Source organism: Protopterus annectens, chromosome 1.part2 (assembly GCF_019279795.1).
Source record: "Protopterus annectens isolate FY-2018-M chromosome 1.part2, PAN1.0, whole genome shotgun sequence".
Lineage (NCBI taxonomy): Eukaryota > Metazoa > Chordata > Ceratodontiformes > Protopteridae > Protopterus > Protopterus annectens.
Genome location: NC_056727.1, coordinates 994,332,729 through 994,352,012, shown reverse-complemented (window position 1 = coordinate 994,352,012; position 19,284 = coordinate 994,332,729). Strand labels below are relative to the sequence as shown.

At 44.8% G+C, this 19,284-nt stretch overlaps 1 protein-coding gene across 1 annotated transcript in view; it reads left to right on the top strand.

Moving 5' to 3' along the window:
* AGO4 (argonaute RISC component 4) overlaps nucleotides 1-19,284 on the top strand; it is a gene marked incomplete in the record, with an annotated part of 1,401,134 nt that overhangs the window by 617,702 nt on the left and 764,148 nt on the right. The window contains 1 exon segment of the mRNA XM_044059958.1: nucleotides 16,986-17,105. Within this exon segment, the coding sequence (XP_043915893.1) occupies nucleotides 16,986-17,105 (120 nt within the window).

Sequence of the window (19,284 nt, the reverse complement as noted above, 5' to 3'; positions counted from 1 at the left end):
TGTTTAGGCCCAGCCCACGACGTAGCAGCCTGTTCGCCTGTACTTCTTTCAACCGATGAACGCTTAGGCGCCGGTCGGAGTTTGCAGAACAGTTTTTCGGTTCTGATTTTGCGTACATTATGCCGCCGGATCCTCCGACTACCCAATCCGCCAAAAACGCCAAAGATAAAGACCGACACTTCGGTCCGCGGTTTCGCCGAAACCATGGTTAAGCAAGTCGCAGTGTCTCGGTTTCCGCCGAAACCGAGAAAACTGATCAAAGTACAGCTGAATCTATCTCTACAACTGAGGCCCCTGCTACCACTCTTGAATCGGCCTCAGAAATTTTATCCACTACGGTGGTTGCCACTGACTTATCAGACACCATTCCCTTGGATGTCTCTACCCCAGCACGTGGTGCTGCTAGGCCTCCAGCAGCCATGTCCATTAAGGCCTTCGCCAGGGCTAAAGCAGCCAAGACTACTAAAACAGTGCCTGTTAAACCCCCCACAACCAGGCCCTCTTCTAGTTCTCAAATGCTTACTTTGGCAGAAGATTTAATTTCATTAATTAGAGGATCTCAATCTCACCCAGACAGGGCCTCTCAGCCCCCAGAGAAGAGACCTAGGGCAGAGCCCCTGAGCCAGTGTCCTCTGATGATTCTGCTGATGAATCAGACATAACTGACCAGCCAGAGGCTCCTTTCTCCAATTTTGAAGATTCTGATGCTGAAGATTCCATTTCAGCTGCTTCCCACCAGAAGAATTCTCCTTTGGGGAAACCTTACATGCCATGCAGAGCAGTTCCAATGGCAGCAACAGGATTTTTCAGACTCCAGAAAAGACTTAGGACCTTTCTGCACCTTCCACAGCACAGGCCCTTAGCTATACCTCCTGTTCTCTCTGTGGTGGATGATGCTTTCAATGATGTCTGCTCCGCTCCAGATTCTTTACCCCAGCCCCTGCCAAACCAGACAGATTTTACAGGGTGCCAGATACTCATCACCACCTTTACAAGGCCCCACTTGCAGACCCCAAACTATATCCCAGGGTCCCAAGGCAGTAGCCGACCATAGCTAAAAACCCTATTCCTTCTGAAAGGGAAGCAAGGTCATTAGACAGATGGGGTAAAAGGTCTACACTTCAGCTACTCTCTCAGCTAGAGCTTTAAACTGTCAGTTTCACATGATACAATACCAAGAGTTTATGCTTGATCAGTTAACTAAAAGCTAACCACTGATGAATCTCTTGATAAGAAATATGTATTAGAAATGGTAAGTAACATACAACAGGTTAGTAACCATTCCTTAAAATGTGGCTATGATGCACTGGAGGCTTCATTTAGATCAGCCATGACTGGCACAGTGATAAGAAGGCATGCATGGCTAAAGGAGCAAGCTTTACCGGATCATGTTAAAGCTAAGTTGCTAGATGCTCCTATGGATAAGACAAGTTTGTTTGGTACACCTGCCCAGCAGGTTATGAAGAAAATGGAAGAAAAGGCAAAATCTGTTCAAACGGTTAAAGATTTCTTGCAGGTTCAACCCCCAAGGTTTAGCAGGAACTGGCCTGCCAAAAATTGGTCCTTTCCTGACTCCACAAGATCTCAAAGGGGCAGGAATAGACGTTCCAGAGGCAGAAACCAATCCAGAGGAGGTGCCTACAAGAGGACGACAGTGGCAAGGTAACAACAGAGGCACACACAACCACTGCCACTACATCAACACAACCACAGTGACTTAACCCTAAATCCGCCTACCAGGAACAAATAGCAGCTCCTCTAGGCGGAAAGTTAACCTTATTTTCAAAGAACTGGCACTACATAACAAAAGACAAGTGGATTTTACAAACCATAGATCAAGGTTACCGGTTCCACTTCCACACTTTACCAGTCAAAAGAGGAATGCCAAATCTACCTCCAAATCAAAAAACAGAGGCTCTACAACAGATAATGGAGTTAGCAAACATGAGAGCTGTGGAAAGAGTGCCAACAGCAGAGCAAGGAAAGGGGTTCTACTCCAGACTATTCCTAGTTCCAAGACAGGAAAAAAGTTGGAGACCAATTCTCAACCTGTCCACCTTAAATACATACATCATTGTCCCAAAATTCAAAATGCTGACCCTACAGCAACTTCTTCCCATGCTGGGCAAGGAGTGTTGGCTGGTAACTCTAGATCTCAAGGAGGCATACCTGCACGTCCCCATTCGACCAATCTGCAGAAGATACCTCAGATTTCTTGCAGGATCAGAGCACTATCAATTCTCAGCATTGCCCTTTGGCTTATCTACTGCGCCCAGAGTATTCACAAAATGCCTGGCATCAGTAATCGCCCATTGCAGACTATAGGGAATTCAAATTTACCCATACCTGGACGACTGCCTGCTACAAGGGGACAACAAAAGCAAGCTGACAACAGATTTACAAAGGGTCATTTACTTGCTACAAGCACTGGGATACACAGTCAATTTACAAAAGTCAAGGCTGATACCATCCCAAACAAGGACATTCTTGGGGAATTGGACACAGTAAAACAAATGGCATTCCTAACTACAGAAAACAAAAAGAACTCCCTCTTTACTTCTTGGCACTAACAAAACTGAACAAGTTAACAGCAAGAAAAGTACTGCAGGCCTTGGGCTTCATGGCATCATGCATAATCCTGGTCCCATTTGCCAGACTACATATGAGAAAACTACAGTGGTACCTAAAGAATTTATGGTCCCAACACAGACACAGCCTAGAAACAGAAATCCCACTAATTCCATGCTTAAAACAGGAGTTCCTATGGTGGGCTCAGGCATGCCAGTCAAACCCAGGCCTACCCTTTCGCAGATGTCAAGCAAGCCAGACCATCACAACAGACGCTTCAGACCTAGGATGGGGGGCCCACATGCTGGACAAATGCGTGCAAGGATTGTGGACACAGGATCAACTTCACCTGCACATCAACCTAAAAGAAATGCTGGCAGTAAAACTGGCAATCCAAAAGTTCAGACCATTTCTCAGAGGGCCAGTTGATAAGGACAGACAACACCACAGTCATGTGGTACATCAACAAACAGGGAGGCACTCATTCATACCCCCTATGCAGAATGACTTTGGAGCTGTGGACCCTGGCACTCAGCTACAACATCCAGTTACAGGCAATATTTGTACCGGAAAAGAAAATACTCTAGCAGACATATTAAGCAGAACCACATCGGATGCCCACGAATGGAAGCTGCACCCGGACATCTTCAAGACCATCTCAAAGAAATGGGGAATGCCTCAGATAGATCTATTCGCATCACCTCTCAATCACCAGCTCAAAAATTCTGCACAAGGACATTCCACCCACTAGCATGGAAAGTGGATTCGCCTCCTTCAGCTGGAAAGGCCTAACAGCATATGCATTCCCACCTCTTCCCTTGATACACAAAGTACTACTAAAAATCAAGGAAGAACGTCCAAGGATAATCCTGATAGCTCCAAACTGGCCAAGACAACACTGGTACCCACTGCTGAGGAGCATGTCTCGAACAATATGTGGCCAATACCCTGATGCCTTTGATGTTAACTCAGAACAACTACAGCATCATACATCCAAACCTAAAACGTTGCAACTGACTGCATGGAACATCACATAGCAGCAGCTAATCCAGAACTTTCCCAAAGAGTTAGACATTATTCTTGAAGCACGCAGACCTTCAACAAGAAGGAACTATGCTGGAAAATGGAAAAGGTTTGTCATTTGGAGTACTGAAAGAGGAAAAGATGTGTCAAACATAGATATGCCTAACATTCTGGAGTATCTGGCGAACTTCTTCATTCAGGCCTGTCCTACTCCTCCATCAAGATACATGCATCAGCTATTTCAGCAGAATACAGCTTTGATCCACCTGTTTTTTCGCACCCTTTGCTCAGGCAGTTCCTCAGAGGAATCAAGAATGTAAAACCTCCAAGGAAACCACCATTACCAGCTTGGGACTAAAACTTTGTGCTAGAAAAGTTGACACTATCACCCTTTGAACCAGCAGCAACAGCAGACCTACAACACCTGTCATGGAAAACTGCTTTCCTACTGGCAATTACTTCAGCAAGGAGGGTTTCAGAACTACAGGCCTTAATGGCAGTGCAACCCTTCCTAATCTTCCACCAAGATAGTGTCCATGAGGACTAATCCTACATTTATGCCTAAGGTGGTATCCAGAGTGTCTTTAAACCAGGCAATCCACCTACCTACCTTCTTTCCCAACCCACAAAACAGAGGGAAAGAATACTGCATACCTTGGATGTACATAGACAGCTACGCTACTACTTGGACAGAACAAAAAGTAGCAGAAAGACTGACCAACTTTTGTAGCCTATGCAACAGGAAGGGAAGGAAAAGCTATTTCCAAACAGACAATCTCCAAATGGATAGGAAATTGCATACGATTCTGTTACTCCTTCCATGGAAAACCAATTCCACAGAACATAAGACCTCATTCTACAAGGGCAACAGCCACTACCACAGCCTTCTTACGAGGAGTGGCAACCAAAGACATTATTGAGGCGGCTACTTGGACCTCCGTGCATACATTTGCCAAGCATTATAATTTGCCTCTATATTCCAGATCCCGAGCAGGGTTTGCCACTGCTGTACTGCAAGGGATCCTAAACACACCATAATCTACTTTTATCCTCCTCCCCTAATTGGCTATGGTATTCTACCCAGTTGTTATGACTGCAGATGCATCCATGAAGGACATAGTACAGTTTTGTACCTACCATAAATGTAGATGTCCGAACTGGATAGCATCTGCAGTCAGGATTACCCTCCCTCCTTCCCCTCTGTGGTACTCCTAGGGTGTTTACCCTCCTAATAGCTAGCTGGTGGGGGAGTCCTTTATGGTGTATTTGTTTGTATATATGTACATACATGCTTATTTTTGTGTTTACCTCTATCTTTTTGGAAACATTGGCATCTATCCAAATTTTAGCCTTCAAGAGGGCTACTGGCATCTGGGGCAAGAAACACTGAGGAAAATGGCGTCGGCTGATGCCTTTATACCCGAAGACCAACAGAGATGACGTCGGGTGAAGTGCGACATCAGCCGAAGCCGGACCCGGACTTTGGAATCCGGCCGACTGAAGGGCTGCCTGACGACAGGACAACCCAGTTGTTATGACTGCAGATGCTATCCAGTTCGGACATCTACATTTATGGTAGGTACAAAACTGTACTTTTCGGCAGAAACCACGCCTAGGCCTACCGTGAGTGTCACGGTATCTGCTGAAACAGAATCCTTGGTGCTTTCGACCGACGAAACTGCACAACCGACAACCTCGGCCCCGGAGGCCTCCTCTGAGTCGGTCATAGAATTCCCCTCTGAAACCGGTGCTCTGGAAACTACCGACACCATTTCTCTAGATAAAACTACTCCAGCACGTGGGGCAGCCAGGCCTCCTGCGTCCATGTCCATAAAGGCATTTACCCGTGCTAAAGCTGCTAAACAGCCAAAATCTCTCCCTCCCAAGGCTATTCCTCAGGGATCCTCTACCGGTTCACAGATTTTAAGTTTAGCTGAGGACCTTATTTCCTTAATTAGGGGCTCTCAGCCACATCCGGACAGGGGCTGTCACCTTCCTCTAGACAAAAGGCCCAGGGTTGAGCACACAGATCCCCAGTCTTCTGATGAGGCCTCTGATGGCTCTGCTCGATCAGACTACCAGGAGGAGGCCTTTATGGCCTATGAGGATTCTGATGCAGAGGAATCTATTCCCTCGGCCTCCCCTCCTGAAGAGTTGTCCTTTGGGGAGACACTTCACTCCATGAGAGAGCATTTCAAATGGCAGGGCCAGGAATTCTCTGATTCCAGGAAGAGGTTAAGGACTTTTTTGCATTTACCTCAGCATAGACCTTTGGCTATTCCTGCTGTTTTAAATGTCATTGATGATGTGTACTCTGAGTCTAGTATTTCACCAGACTCCCTTCCTCCGGCTCCTATCAAACCCGACAGGTACTACAGGGTCCCGGACTCATATCATTTCCTTTACAAGGGCCACTCTGCTGACCCAGAAACTATTTCCCAGGGCCCTAAAGGGGTTGCAACCACCACTACTAAAAATCCACTTCCTTCTGAAAGGGAGTCCAGGGCTTTAGAGAGATGGGGTAAAAAAGTGTATACTTCCACTCTTTCTATGAGGGCATTAAATTGTCAATTCCATATGATACAGTACCAAGAGTATTTGTTAGATGAATTGCATAAAAAACTATCTTCTCCTGAACCCCTAGATCACAAGGCACTTCAGGATCTGGTACATAACTCTCAGCAGGTTAGCAACCATTTCTTGCAGTGTGGTTATGATGCATTGGAAGCTTCATGTAGGTCAGCAATGACAGGGGCAGTCATACGTAGACATGCTTGGCTGAAGGAACAATCTCTACCAGATCATGTTAAAGCAAAGCTTCTAGATGCAACATTGGAAAAGCAAAAGTTATTTGGCTCCACGGCTCAGGAGGTCTTAAAGAAATTTGAGGAAAAGGCTAAATCTGTACAAACAGTCAAAGATTTTCTCCAGGTCCAACCACCAAGATTCAGCAGAAATTGGCCTTCTAAGAATTGGTCCTTTCCGGACACAGATCACAAAGAGGCAGAAACAGGCGTGCCAGAGGTAGAGGGCAATCTCGAGGCTCCTACAGAGGACATCAGTGGCAGGCTCCTAACCAGAGAGGTGCTGCAGGACCTACAACTACTACACAAGGACCATCTCAATGACTTGACTTTGTCCCCACCAACTAGGTCCCAATTGGAAGCACCTTTGGGCGGAAAGCTATCTTTATTCTCAAAAAATTGGCACAGTATTACAAAGGACAAATGGACACTGCAAATAATAGACAAAGGATACAGGTTCCATTTTCATACATTACCAAAAAGGCAAGGCATGCCAAACCTGCCACCAAACCAAAGGGCAGAGGCTTTAAAACAAATTTCCAAACTACTACAAATGAAAGCAATAGAAAGGGTTCCTCTCACAGAACAAGGCCAAGGATTTTATTCCAGACTATTCCTTGTTCCAAGAAAAGAAAAGCAATGGAGGCCTGTTCTGGATTTGTCCGCACTGAATACTTACCTCATTGTGCCAAAATTCAAAATGCTGACCTTACAGCAACTCCTTCCCATGCTGGGCAAGGGGTCATGGCTGGTAACTCTAGACCTCAAGAAGGCATACCTGCATGTCCCTATCAGACAAAGTTGCAAAAGACACCTCAGATTTCTTGCAGGTTCAGAGCATTATCAATTCTCAGCATTGCCCTTTGGCTTATCTACTGCGCCCAGAGTATTCATGAAATGCCTGGCATCAGTAATTGCACATTGCAGACTTCAGGGGATTCAAATATACCCTTACCTGGACGACTGCCTCATACAAGCGGACAGCCAGCAAACACTGGTAAAACACTTAAACTATGCCATCTGACTACTACAGGCCTTGGGATACACAGTCAACATTCAGAAATCAAGACTTGTTCCATCCCAACGAATAATTTTTCTGGGTGCAAAACTGGATACAAACACCCAAATGGCTTTTCTCACAGAAGAAAAACAAGCACAAGTACCGGATTATTTCAGAAATCTGAAAACACAAACCCAGCTAACTGCAAGGAAAATCCTGCAGGCCCTGGGTTTCATGGCATCTTGCATTCTTCTGATTCCACAAGCAAGGCTGCATATGAGGAAACTACAATGGTACCTAAGGAGTCTATGGTCTCAGCACAGTCACAGCCTAGAAACTCTGATCCCCATCATTCCATGCCTTCAAAAGGAATTCCTGTGGTGGGCAAAAGCAAGCGAGTCAAACATAGGCCTGCCTTTCAGCAAGCCACATACCAGCCAAACCATTACAACGGACGCCTCAGATCATGGATGGGGAGCACACATGGAGGGCAGGTGCATTCAAGGTCAATGGACACAAAAAGAATTGCATCTGCACATCAACCAAAAGGAAATGCTGGCAGTGATTCATTCCATCGAGGCCTTCAAGCACTTCCTGCACCAAGGTCACCTGTTAATAAAGACAGACAATACCACAGTTATGTGGTACATAAACAAGCAAGGAGGTACCCATTCATACCCACTTTGCAGGCTGGCGATGAATCTGTGGGAACTTTCTCTAAACCTCAATATAGAACTACAATCCCAGTTCATACCAGGAAAAGACAATGTACTGGCGGACAGCCTGAGCAGAAACATCATGGATCCGCACGAATGGATGTTACACCCAGATATCTTTCTCCAGATAACACAATCATGGGGAAGGCCGGACATAGATCTATTTGCCTCCCACCACAACCATCAACTGAGGAAATTCTGCAGAAGGACATACCATCCTCAAGCATGGAAGGTGGACGCCCTCTCCTTCAGCTGGAATACTCTAATAGTATATGCAGTCCCACCGCTGCCACTGATGACCAAGGTCTTAGTGAAGATCAAGACAGAGCAGCGAAAAGTAATTCTGATAGCCCCGGACTGGCCAAGACAACACTGGTACCCACTGCTAAGGAGCATGTCACGCACAAAACCTTGGCCTCTACCACAATGGCCACTTCTACTGACACAACACAATTACAAGACTCTGCACTCCAGCCTCAAAACCTTACAGCTGACAGCCTGGAAAATACCTTGACTCCTCGCCAGGATAAACTATCCAAGAGGGTACAGGATGTCATCATGGAAGCCTGGCGTCCTTCCACAAGAAAAGCATATTCAGCAAAATGGAAAAGATTTGGTACCTGGAACACCACAAAGGGTCAAGATCCGACAGTCATGAGCATTCCACATATTCTGGAATACTTGGCTGAAATGCTCCATAATGGCCTTTCTTATTCCTCCATAAAAATTCATGCTTCAGCAATTTCAGCAGAGTACAACACTGATCCACCTGTATTCTCTCATCCTCTACTAAAACAGTTTCTAAGAGGGATAAAAAAATCAACCCTCCAAGGAAACCACCAGTGCCTACATGGGACCTTAACTTCATGCTGGAAAAATTAACTCTTCCTCCATTTGAACCAGCGGCATCTTCAGAACTACAATTCCTATCTTGGAAGACAGCCTTCCTTCTGGCCATAATCTCAGCAAGAAGAGTGTCCGAGTTGCAGGCCCTCATGGCAGTACAGCCTTTTCTCATTTTTCATCAGGACAGAGTCTCTTTGAGAACCAGTCCTTCATTCATGCCAAAGGTGGTATCCAGGGTTTCACTGAACCAAGCTATTCACCTGCCGACCTTCTTTCCAAATCCACAAAATAAGGGAGAGAAACTTCTGCATACTTTGGACATCCACAGACAGTTGCGCTACTACTTGGACAGAACTAAGGCTTACAGAAAAACTGACCAACTCTTTGTAGCATATGCTGCTGGTGTACAAGGAAAAGCAATTTCCAAACAGACGATTTCAAAATGGATAGGAAATTGCATTCGGTTCTGTTACTCTTTTCATGGTAAAGCTGTGCCAGCTAACATAAGGCCTCATTCCACCAGAGCAACAGCCACCTCCACAGCCTTCTTAAGAGGGGTGACTACAAAGGACATTTTAGAAGCTGCTACATGGAGCGCCGTGCATACATTTTCCAAGCATTACAACTTGCCCTTATATTCCAGATCCAGAGCAGGCTTTGCTAGTGCAGTCCTGCAGGGCATGTTAGCTACACCATCCTTTTCTTAGGTCCTACCTCCCCCAGCTGGGCTATGGTATTCTACCCATATGTAAGGACTGCAGATGCATCCTTGAAGGACATAGTACAGTTTTGTACCTACCGTAAATGTAGATGTCCGATAGGTATGCATCTGCAGTCAGGTTTTCCCTCCCTCCTACCCCTCTTTGGTATACTGTGGGTACTTATCCCTCATTTTAGCTAGCTGGGGTTATCTTTTATGGTGTATTTGTTTTTTATTACTGTGCATGTTTGGATTTTTTCCATTTCTACAAATTTAGCCTTACTTAGAGGGCAACTGGCATCTGGGGCAAGAAAAACTGAGGAAGATGGCGTCGGCTGACACTTTTATATCCCAGGCGCTCTGACGGGGAAAGGGGCGACATCAGCCGACGCCGGACCCAGACTTTGGAATCCGGCCGACCAAAGGGCTGCCTGAGGCAGGACAAACCCATATGTAAGGACTGCAGATGCATACCTATCAGACATCTACATTTATGGTAGGTACAAAACTGTACTTTTTGTGAGTCCGAAGACATGGCAGACTCCCGATGCCATGGAAACCGGTCCTCAGGAGGCTGAATAAATTTCTCTCCGCCCCTAAGGACAAAGAGTTTTTATGTAAGGGTTTACCTTTTGATACCATGGTGGTGGCAGCCACTAAGAAGGAGCTAGCAGAGCCTTCTATCCATCCACCTAATAAGGAATCCCGAACGATGGATAGGTACGGGAAGCGTATCTTCTCTTCAGCAGCTTTTACACTCCACTGAACTATGTCACATTTTACAAGACTGCAGAGAGATCTAAAGAGTTAGGAGATGCTCTTCAGGGTACCTTGACTGAAGCAGTCCCATCTACAGTGTCTGCTGAGTTGGCTACCCTCACATCTGTTAACTCCTCCATGCAGATGATCTCCTATGCAGCTGATGGTGCGAGTAGAGCAGTGGGTTCAGGAGTCTCATTAAGGAGACATTCCTGGATGCATCTATGCAACTTTGCTGTGCCTTTCAAGTCTACATTCACCAATGCTCCTGTCGATGGATCCTCTCGTTTTGGACCCAAGGAAGAGATACCCTCACCAGGTGTGAGCAGGAATGAATGACTGACTCTGCTGTGGGAGTCCGTTTTACCGTTCCTTCTAGACCTTACGCTAAAGGTCAAAAGAGCAGCAAAATGTGGTTCAAGAAATCAGAGACCTTTCCAGGACACACAAGGTGATTCCTCCTTCAGAGGCAGGGGAGGAGGAAATAATGGAAGACGTCACCCTAGAGGCAGGGGAGGCCCACAAAATCTGGGAGGTCACGATTCCTTTCGTGACCGTCCTGATCGTTCCTGATGTGGAACCTGACTGTGCGTCTCTGGAGCCGGTGATTGGGTCGCCTGTCCTTGTACCCAGAAGCCTGGCTAAATCTCACTCGAGACAAGTGGGTACAAGACATTATTACCAGAGTTACTCTATATCCTTTTCCCATCCACCACGCCCTCCCAAAAGGATCCCAGATGTACCACCCAATCACAGGGATCAAGCGGCTATAGAGATAGAAAAGCTGCTATTAAAAAGAGCCATCCAAAAGGTCCCAACAGACCCAACAGGATTTGGAACATACTCCAGGTTCTTTTTTAGTTACAAAAAGAAAAGGGGACTGGAGACCCATCCTAGACCTCAGCAGGTTAAACGAGCATGTAAAGAAGTCCAAGTTCCGAATGGTCACTCTGCAATCCATACTCCCTTTGTTGGGGAGAGACAGCTGGATGTGCTCAGTAGATCTCCAGGATGCCTGCTACCACATAATGATGGACAAAGCATCAAGGAGAGCTACCTACACTTCCAGATGGGAGCCGATCCTTACCAGTTTCGGGCACTGCCCTTTGGTCTCACCACAGCCCCCCGGAGTTTCACCAAGTGCATGACAGTAGTCACAGCTCATTTGCGGCATCAGGGAATCCTAGTCTTTCCATACCTGGACAATTGGCTCCTGACCGCCACCACCAGGCATTGCCTAATTCAATTGAGAGATTCCCCAATCAAGCCCTGTTCCCAGTTGGGAATCTCGATAAACTGGGAAAAATCCTCTATTTTGTCCACTCAGTCTATAACTTTTATAGGAGCAAACAGACACACGGTTGAGATGACAGCCAGGCTACCTACAGACAGAATCTTGTGCAACAAATTTACAGGATACTTCCCCTTCAAGGAGTCAAAGCGAAGAAGGCGTTGCAGCTTCTTGGAACTATGGTGCCAAACATAACCTTGGTACCTTAGCAAGACTACATATGAGAATACTCCAATGGCTCCTGTCATCACAGTGGTTGTTTCAGCAGTTGCCTCTACATCATCATATCCTGATTACAGATTCTTGCAAAAAGGACCTATGCTGGTGGATTCAACCAGGTCATCTTACCACAGGTGTTCCCTTTGTACCACACCAACCTGTTGCCACTGTAACCATGGATGCCTCTCAGGGTGGGGGGGTATTATCTTGGCAGGACTGTTCAAGGCACTTGGCAAGAGCAGGAGGCCCATCTGCATATCAGTGTCCTAGAGATGAGGCCGGTGCTTCTAGCGTTGCAAGCACTTCACGACTTTCTCCCTCTAGGGGCGATAGCTATCCAGACCGACATGTCTGTCTTCTGGTATCTAAACAAACAAGGGGGGACCATATCATACCCCTTATTTCGAGAGGCTGTGCGAGTTTGGGAATGGGCAATTTCTTCCCAATGCTTTCTCATTGCAACGCACATCCCGGGGACTTCCAACATAATAGCGGACAAGCTAAGCAGGGCAATATTGTTAACTCACGAATGGTACTTGAACCAAAAAATAAGCCAGTATGATCTTTCACAAGTGGGGACAACCCTGCTGCAACCTCTTTGCCAGTCCCATCAACACCAAATGCAGCACCTTTTTCTCTCTCATCCCCTATCCGAGGGAGTCTCCAAGAGATGCACTAGTCCTCTATTGGCCCCCGGGACTCCTTTATGCTTTTCCTCCTTTTCCACTCATCCCCAAGTTCATACAGAAAGCAATGCTGTTGGGAAGCAAGATGATCCTCATCACCCCTTACTGGCCTCGTCAGATTTGGTTCCCTTTTCTCTGTCCTCACCTGTTGGACTGCCCATGGACTCTGGACCCAGTGCCAGATCTGACCCACATGTCAGGTTCTCTTCACCCCAGTCTCCACACTCAAACTGACAACATGGCTACTCCAGTTCTGTCACTAGTTAGGCTTCTTGATTTGTCTCCAGCTGTAACTCGTATTACCTCTTCTCACAAGCCTTCGACCAGAAAATTGTATCATAGTAAATGAAAGAGGTTTCCCATATGGGCATACAATAGAGAAGTTGATCCATTTACAACTCCCATTACTATTGTTCTAGAGTTTCTTTCAGAACTCTTTCACCAAGGTTCAGCGGCTGCTACACTCAGAGTTCAACTAGCAGCAATATCTCATTTTCATGTGGGGATTAATGATTCCAGTCTTATGTATCAAACTGTGCACATCCTTTCTTAAGGGTTCCATGATGTTAAGACCTCCTGTGCAGGACCCCATTCCTCCTTGGGACCTGAATCTAGTTCTGTCTAGACTTACTCTGCCACCCTTTGAACCAGCCCATAGTTGTCAGTTGAAATTTCTGTCTTGGAAGACTTTCTGGTAGCAATAACCTCAGCCAGGCGAGTTTGAGTTACAGGCTCTGTCTGTTAAATCTCCATATTTAATTTTCCACAAAGATAGGGTCTCTCTCCGGACCAACCCTTCTTTTATTCCAAAAGTCTGTTCTCAATTTCACTTAAACCAAACAATTGAATTGCCAGTGTTCTTCCCTAATCACTCCAATAAAGCAGAGTATACATTCCAATTGGATGTACATGGGCAACTATGTTTCTATATCCACCGGACCAAAGAATTTAGAAAATCAGAACAGCTGTTTATTTCCTTTGCTGAGGTGAGAATGGGCTTGCCAGTTTCCCAGGTTACACTTTCGAACTGGATCTCTAGTTGTATTTCCTTTATTTACAGTTCTCAAGGAAAGGAGTTACCCTTTAAAGTCAAAGCGCATTCCACCACGTCCTTCTCTACTTCTGCAGCTTTCCAAGCCAGGACACCTATTGATAGTATTTGCGCAGCAGCAACATGGGCTACCCTCATATCTTCATTTCCCATTATAAATTGGATTAACTTCCAGGGGTAGAGCTTCAACTGGTTCCATGGTACTCAGGAGTATCTTCCAGTGAGCCACCCATTCAAGATGCTAGGGACACTGTCCCACATGTAATAATGGAGGCGAGATAGGACTACATGACATAAAGAAGTTATGTACTCACCCTAACGTTCCATGTATGTAGTCCATCTCGCCAAACATTATTATGAATCCACCCATCAGCCCCCTTCCTAGAGGATCTGGAATACAGTTTTTCCTTTTCTACAGTGGTTTTTGCCACAAGGGCTCCTTTTATTACAGTTTATTCTTCCGGACCTTTGTTCTTTTTCCTGTCTGATTCTGGTAGACTATTAGCAAACAAAATCTGGGGAATGTGCGCATGAATCATGGGATACCTATTGGCCACGAGCCAATCAGAAGTTCTCAGGCTTTCTAAGTGGCCGAGTCGGAGCCAAGGATTGGCTCCAAACCCACATGTAGTAATGTTTGGCGAGATGGACTACATACATGGAACGTTATGGTGAGTACATAACTTCTTTTTTCCTTTTTTACCTCAGCCTAGGCACACTAAACTTGACCATTTTGATTTCACCCTAATCCTAGCTAGGTGCATATATTCTACAGATGCACTAAACATTATATGGGAGATAGCTAGGATATCCCATGCAGGGATGTTGTACCTAGAGAAGTGGAAACTATTCTTCTCTAGTGCTTACCTGGAAACTGCATATGTGGCACTGGTCTTGAATTTCTATCAGACCTTTTAAAGCTGTCCTTTCTTAAGCTTCCTTAAAGGTTCGTGCTTTTATCATAGCCTGCTTGGCCACAAATCCTCTTTATAATCTAAACCTTCGATAAAGCAGTTCTTAAGAAGTTTTGCATCTTAAATTTCCAAGAAAGGAAGTGGCATCGCCATAGGATCTCAGCTGTGTCTGTTGACCCCTTTGGACCAGCTGCTTTTGCAGTTCTGCATTTTTATCTTTAAAGATGCTGTCTTTTGTGGCTGTCACATCTGCTAGAGGGGTTTCAGAACTAACAAGCATCTGCATGTACAGCAGATTTTTGGTACTGCTGTGCTTACCCATTCTGCACCCCCCCCTCCACTTCACTTTCCCCTTTTCCCCTTAGGAAGGCATGCAGCTTGGAAGGCAAGCTGTTTATCTTGCTAAACCTGTGTTTATTGTAACATGGAAGAGTAATTGATTATATATGTGTATCTAACTATGTATTTTATGTCTTGTTTTACTAAATGTACATGCACTCTTTATATGTCCTTTTTACATTGTCTGATTGTATGTGGAGCTTTTCTCCCTAGGCCTCTGCTGAAAACTGGTTTCACTCAGTTGGGCTTTCCAGGTAAATAAATGTGAAATAAGTGAATAAAAACTATAAGTAGTGGTAATTGCTGGCTGTTTTATACATTTGATTGGTTTTCACTCTGTAGTAGTTGATTTTAGCCTTCTAATCGGATGGATGCATTACTGGAAGTCTTTTTTTAAAAGGCTAACACTTTCCACTATGAATCTCCAGATTTGAAGTATGTATCGTAGAATATTTGTTTGGTAGTAATTACAGCTGTCAGAAGGATTTCCGAGTTGCAGGCTCAATGCATTAATCTGCTATAGTATCTCAAGGGGAGTATGTGCTTATGACTAACTCATCTTTCACATTTGACATCACCAAAACCAATGCAAGTAACTGTATTTTCTTTACAAAGTATTCCAGCTGGGGGGGGCTTTTAAGGCATTGTATTAATGTGCTTTACAAGCTGGATGTGATCTGTAAGTCTGTCTTTTTTTCAAGGTTGCAGTTACCGGGGGTACATGTTCCCATGAGGAACCATGGAGTCTGTCCTATCAGGCCAAAAGGATGGGCCTGATCATTTCAGATAAAAAAAGATATATACATATTTTAATGCTAGATCTGTAGAGTCAGATATCTTTTGTCATTCTACCTCCCCGTATTCCCCTGCCTCAGAGAGGTGGAGAACTAGGGGAATAGTGACTCTCTGCTGTACCTGTACGCGAATTGCAAGAGATTAGTAAAGGAAAAGGCCAAGCACAGCCTTATGAGTAGAACAGAGACGTTTATAGTGTAGGCAGGTCTCTGTTGTTGTGTTCCTAGTACCTGGACATCCATAAGTAGTGTCAGACGGTGTATTTCATCCATCTGATCTAGTGAAAGGGTAGGCTCTTAGTTTTTGTATCTTTGCAGAGTTGCTCTTGTTCCATCTTTCAGTAAAAGGTGTGTATACAACTGGTGGAATTTCTGGCTGGGAATTGAGATTTGTATCATTTTTAAAGAGGGATCATTGTAAAAGTAAACTTTAACATTTGGTTTTCCCTGTGCTATAAATATTCGTACACAACTTAATTTTTGCCCTACCTCCCATCTAAAGTCCAACCAGTCTTCCTTGGCCTAAATTGAAGGTGTTTCTTGTATGCCTCAGCTGGTTTACATATATATAGTGTTAAAAAAAGTTCAATACTGTCTAGTCAGTCATGATCAGGGTTGCCAGATTTCGAGCACCCCAGGTAGGGACAAAAAAGGTCTCTCACGGCAAGTGAAGACCAAAAAAAAAAAAAAAGTCTTCGGCAACTGAAGACCCAAAAAAAAAAAAAAAAGTTCTTTAATGCGGAACAGAGTTCCACATTAAAGAAGTGAGCTCAGTAGCTCTGCACTAAACACGGAGCTTCTCGTGTTTAATGCATTGCAGTTCCGCATTCAACACAAGAAGCTCCGTGTTTAGCAATTTTTGATTGGCCTGTATGCCAGGTATACGGGACAATCAAAAAAAAAAAAAAAAAAACAAAGCGGAGGCTGGCCGGGATTTAAACCGGCAGGGCGGGACTCGGGATCAGGCTGCTGATCTCGGGACAGTCCCGCCCAAATAGGGACGTCTGGCAACCCTGGTCATGATCCACTCAGTTTTTGGCAAGTTCAGTGTTTTCTTCCTTAGGAAATTTCATTTTAGTTTCTGCAATTGGAACTCCGTATCTAAGAGGTCTATTTCATGTCTTTGCAGACTGAGTTCACTGTAGTACAGCAGATGATGAGCTGAGTTTTTAAGTCTTTTTTAAATGTTGCTGTGCTGCAGACTTGTGTATTAATCTATTTCTGTTAATTGCATTCAGAAAGGGTAGTATAATTACATTTGCTTTTGTTTTAAAGGTATGTAATATTGTAGCAGGCCAGCGGTGTATCAAGAAACTCACAGACAATCAGACATCAACAATGATCAAAGCGACTGCAAGGTCTGCACCTGATAGGCAGGAAGAAATCAGCCGTCTGGTGTGTATGACGCATATTTTTTTTTTCTTTCTATTAATTGAACTTGGGTTTTACTGCAAACTATGGCTCAAGTGTGTTTGTTTTTATTTTATTTATAAAACGTGCTTTCAGCAAGCCTCTGATTTTAGAGGACTGTAAAACATCTTGGTATTAGTCAACATTGTAGTTGCTTTTACATTAAATACACTTTCGTCTAAAGAGCTTTCTGAGAAGAAGATGAAGGAGTTTGAAAATTGTAGGCAAAGGCTCTAGAGAAAGTAGAATTAAAGAATACATGAAAAAGATCAAGGTAATTTTCTTATGGCTGAGTGCAAATGTTTTGAGTAACATTTAAAGATTTTTGAAAATGAGCTGACTTTTGTTGTCCAAATGATCCTGTTTGTATTTAATGGAGTTTGAGTAGCAAGGCCTGTTAATGGGAAGGGCTGGAATATTACAGTAGCTGTGTAACACAGCTGAAACAATTGCATCTATATTACAAGATTGAATACTTAGGTGATTGAACACCTAAACATCAAACTTGTAATATTGAACGGCACAGGAAATCACATCGGTTGGCCATGGAAAAAAAAAAGAATAACTTTACACCAAAACTAAGTGGGGTGCTTTGCCCTGCACACCCCCCTAACTAAATATACCAACTCCGAGATCTCTCTACAGGGGACAAAACGGCAAACTCTAGTGAACGGCCAAGGGAAATCTTTCCCTGCATTAAATAGGCCGTTAGCTGGGTTTTTTTTGCTTTCAATATTACAAGTTCGACGAAACAATCAAATGGGCTAAGATGTACAACATAGTTTTTCTGCTGAATTTTGTTTGTTCATTTCTCTCTGTAAGATAATGAGAGATGAAGACTGAAGTTCTTGACCTAGCTTTGTGCTTAATCAGTAGGACTGCTTTGAGTAACCAAAGAGTTTACTGCCACTTAAGTTTCCAATTGTCATTGTTTTGCCACCCCTGTCAGTCACAACAAATCCAAAATAAAATGAGTGCATTGAAAGTGTTTTTGCAGGAGGCTGCATCCCCTCCACCAAAGTGAAGGAGGGGTGTTGGTCCCATCCCTTTTCCGGGTCCCTTCCAGATGTTGCATTAACTTGAAGAAAAGAAGACAAGTGCAATCCCTTTCTAAGGCGCAAACTTGGTGATAACAAATTTAGAGGTTGGTGTAGGAGCAGAGACCTAACAATGAGGTGAAGGGGATCCAGCTCCCCTGAGACAGACTGCTGTGAATGTCATTAATTTAACTTGCTATAGTAAAAATGTGTGAGGGGAGGCAACCACTTTAGGCACAGAGATATAACGTTGTTGCTGTGATCGGGGGGGGCAAGAATATGGAATTGCTAGCAGGAAAGAAAAACAAGCTCATTTGAGTCTGTCACAACAGGGAAGCCTCCAAAAGATCGAGGAGGTCTCCCGGGCTTCTTCTGGAGCCGACCTCTCAGGTTCAAACCTGCCCTTTTATCGGCTCCTGGTCCAGCCGATAAGAGTCCACAGTTTCTGTGCCTCCTTGCTCCTCGGCCTCGAGGTTATCGAGGTACCTCGAGGTCGACCCGATCTTGAGCCGACATTCAAAGCCGGAAAGAGGGTCTGGAGTCACCCTCTCGCCCCTGTGGGATTTCATCCTCTTCGGGGCCTCTCCTGAGACATTCTGGAGATCCTTAAACAGGGAAATGGCCAGCCCTCAATTACTATGCGTTAGCTGAAATTACCTGTGCCATTCCTCTTTTCTGAAAACTTGCAGCTGCGGGTTTTCAAGAAAAAAAACACGCGCAGCTGGCTATCCTAATTCTATTTGCGAGCAGAGCCGCTGGACAGGGGTAGCGCCTGAGGCGCACTTCTGATGCGGCTATATGGGACGTAACCAAACCTTTCACCCAGAGCCGCTGGACAGGTAGCCCTTTACGTGAGCGCGCATGCCGCTATGTAATTGCTGAACTTGCGGAACTTTCACGAACTCCGAACTTTTGATGGATCATGCGGATGGCAAGACCCTTTCTGCCGTCGTCCTGTTTTTTCCACCTTCTTCTTCCCCTTGCCCCCAAGGCCAGATTCCCCTTCTTCGTTCTCCCAAGTCAAAAAAAAATCCTTCCAGATGTTCCAAGCAGCTTTGGAAATTTCAAAACTGCTTGCATAATGAGCTATTCTGCCAGTGCCAGCAGATCTCAGTATCTTGAACAGA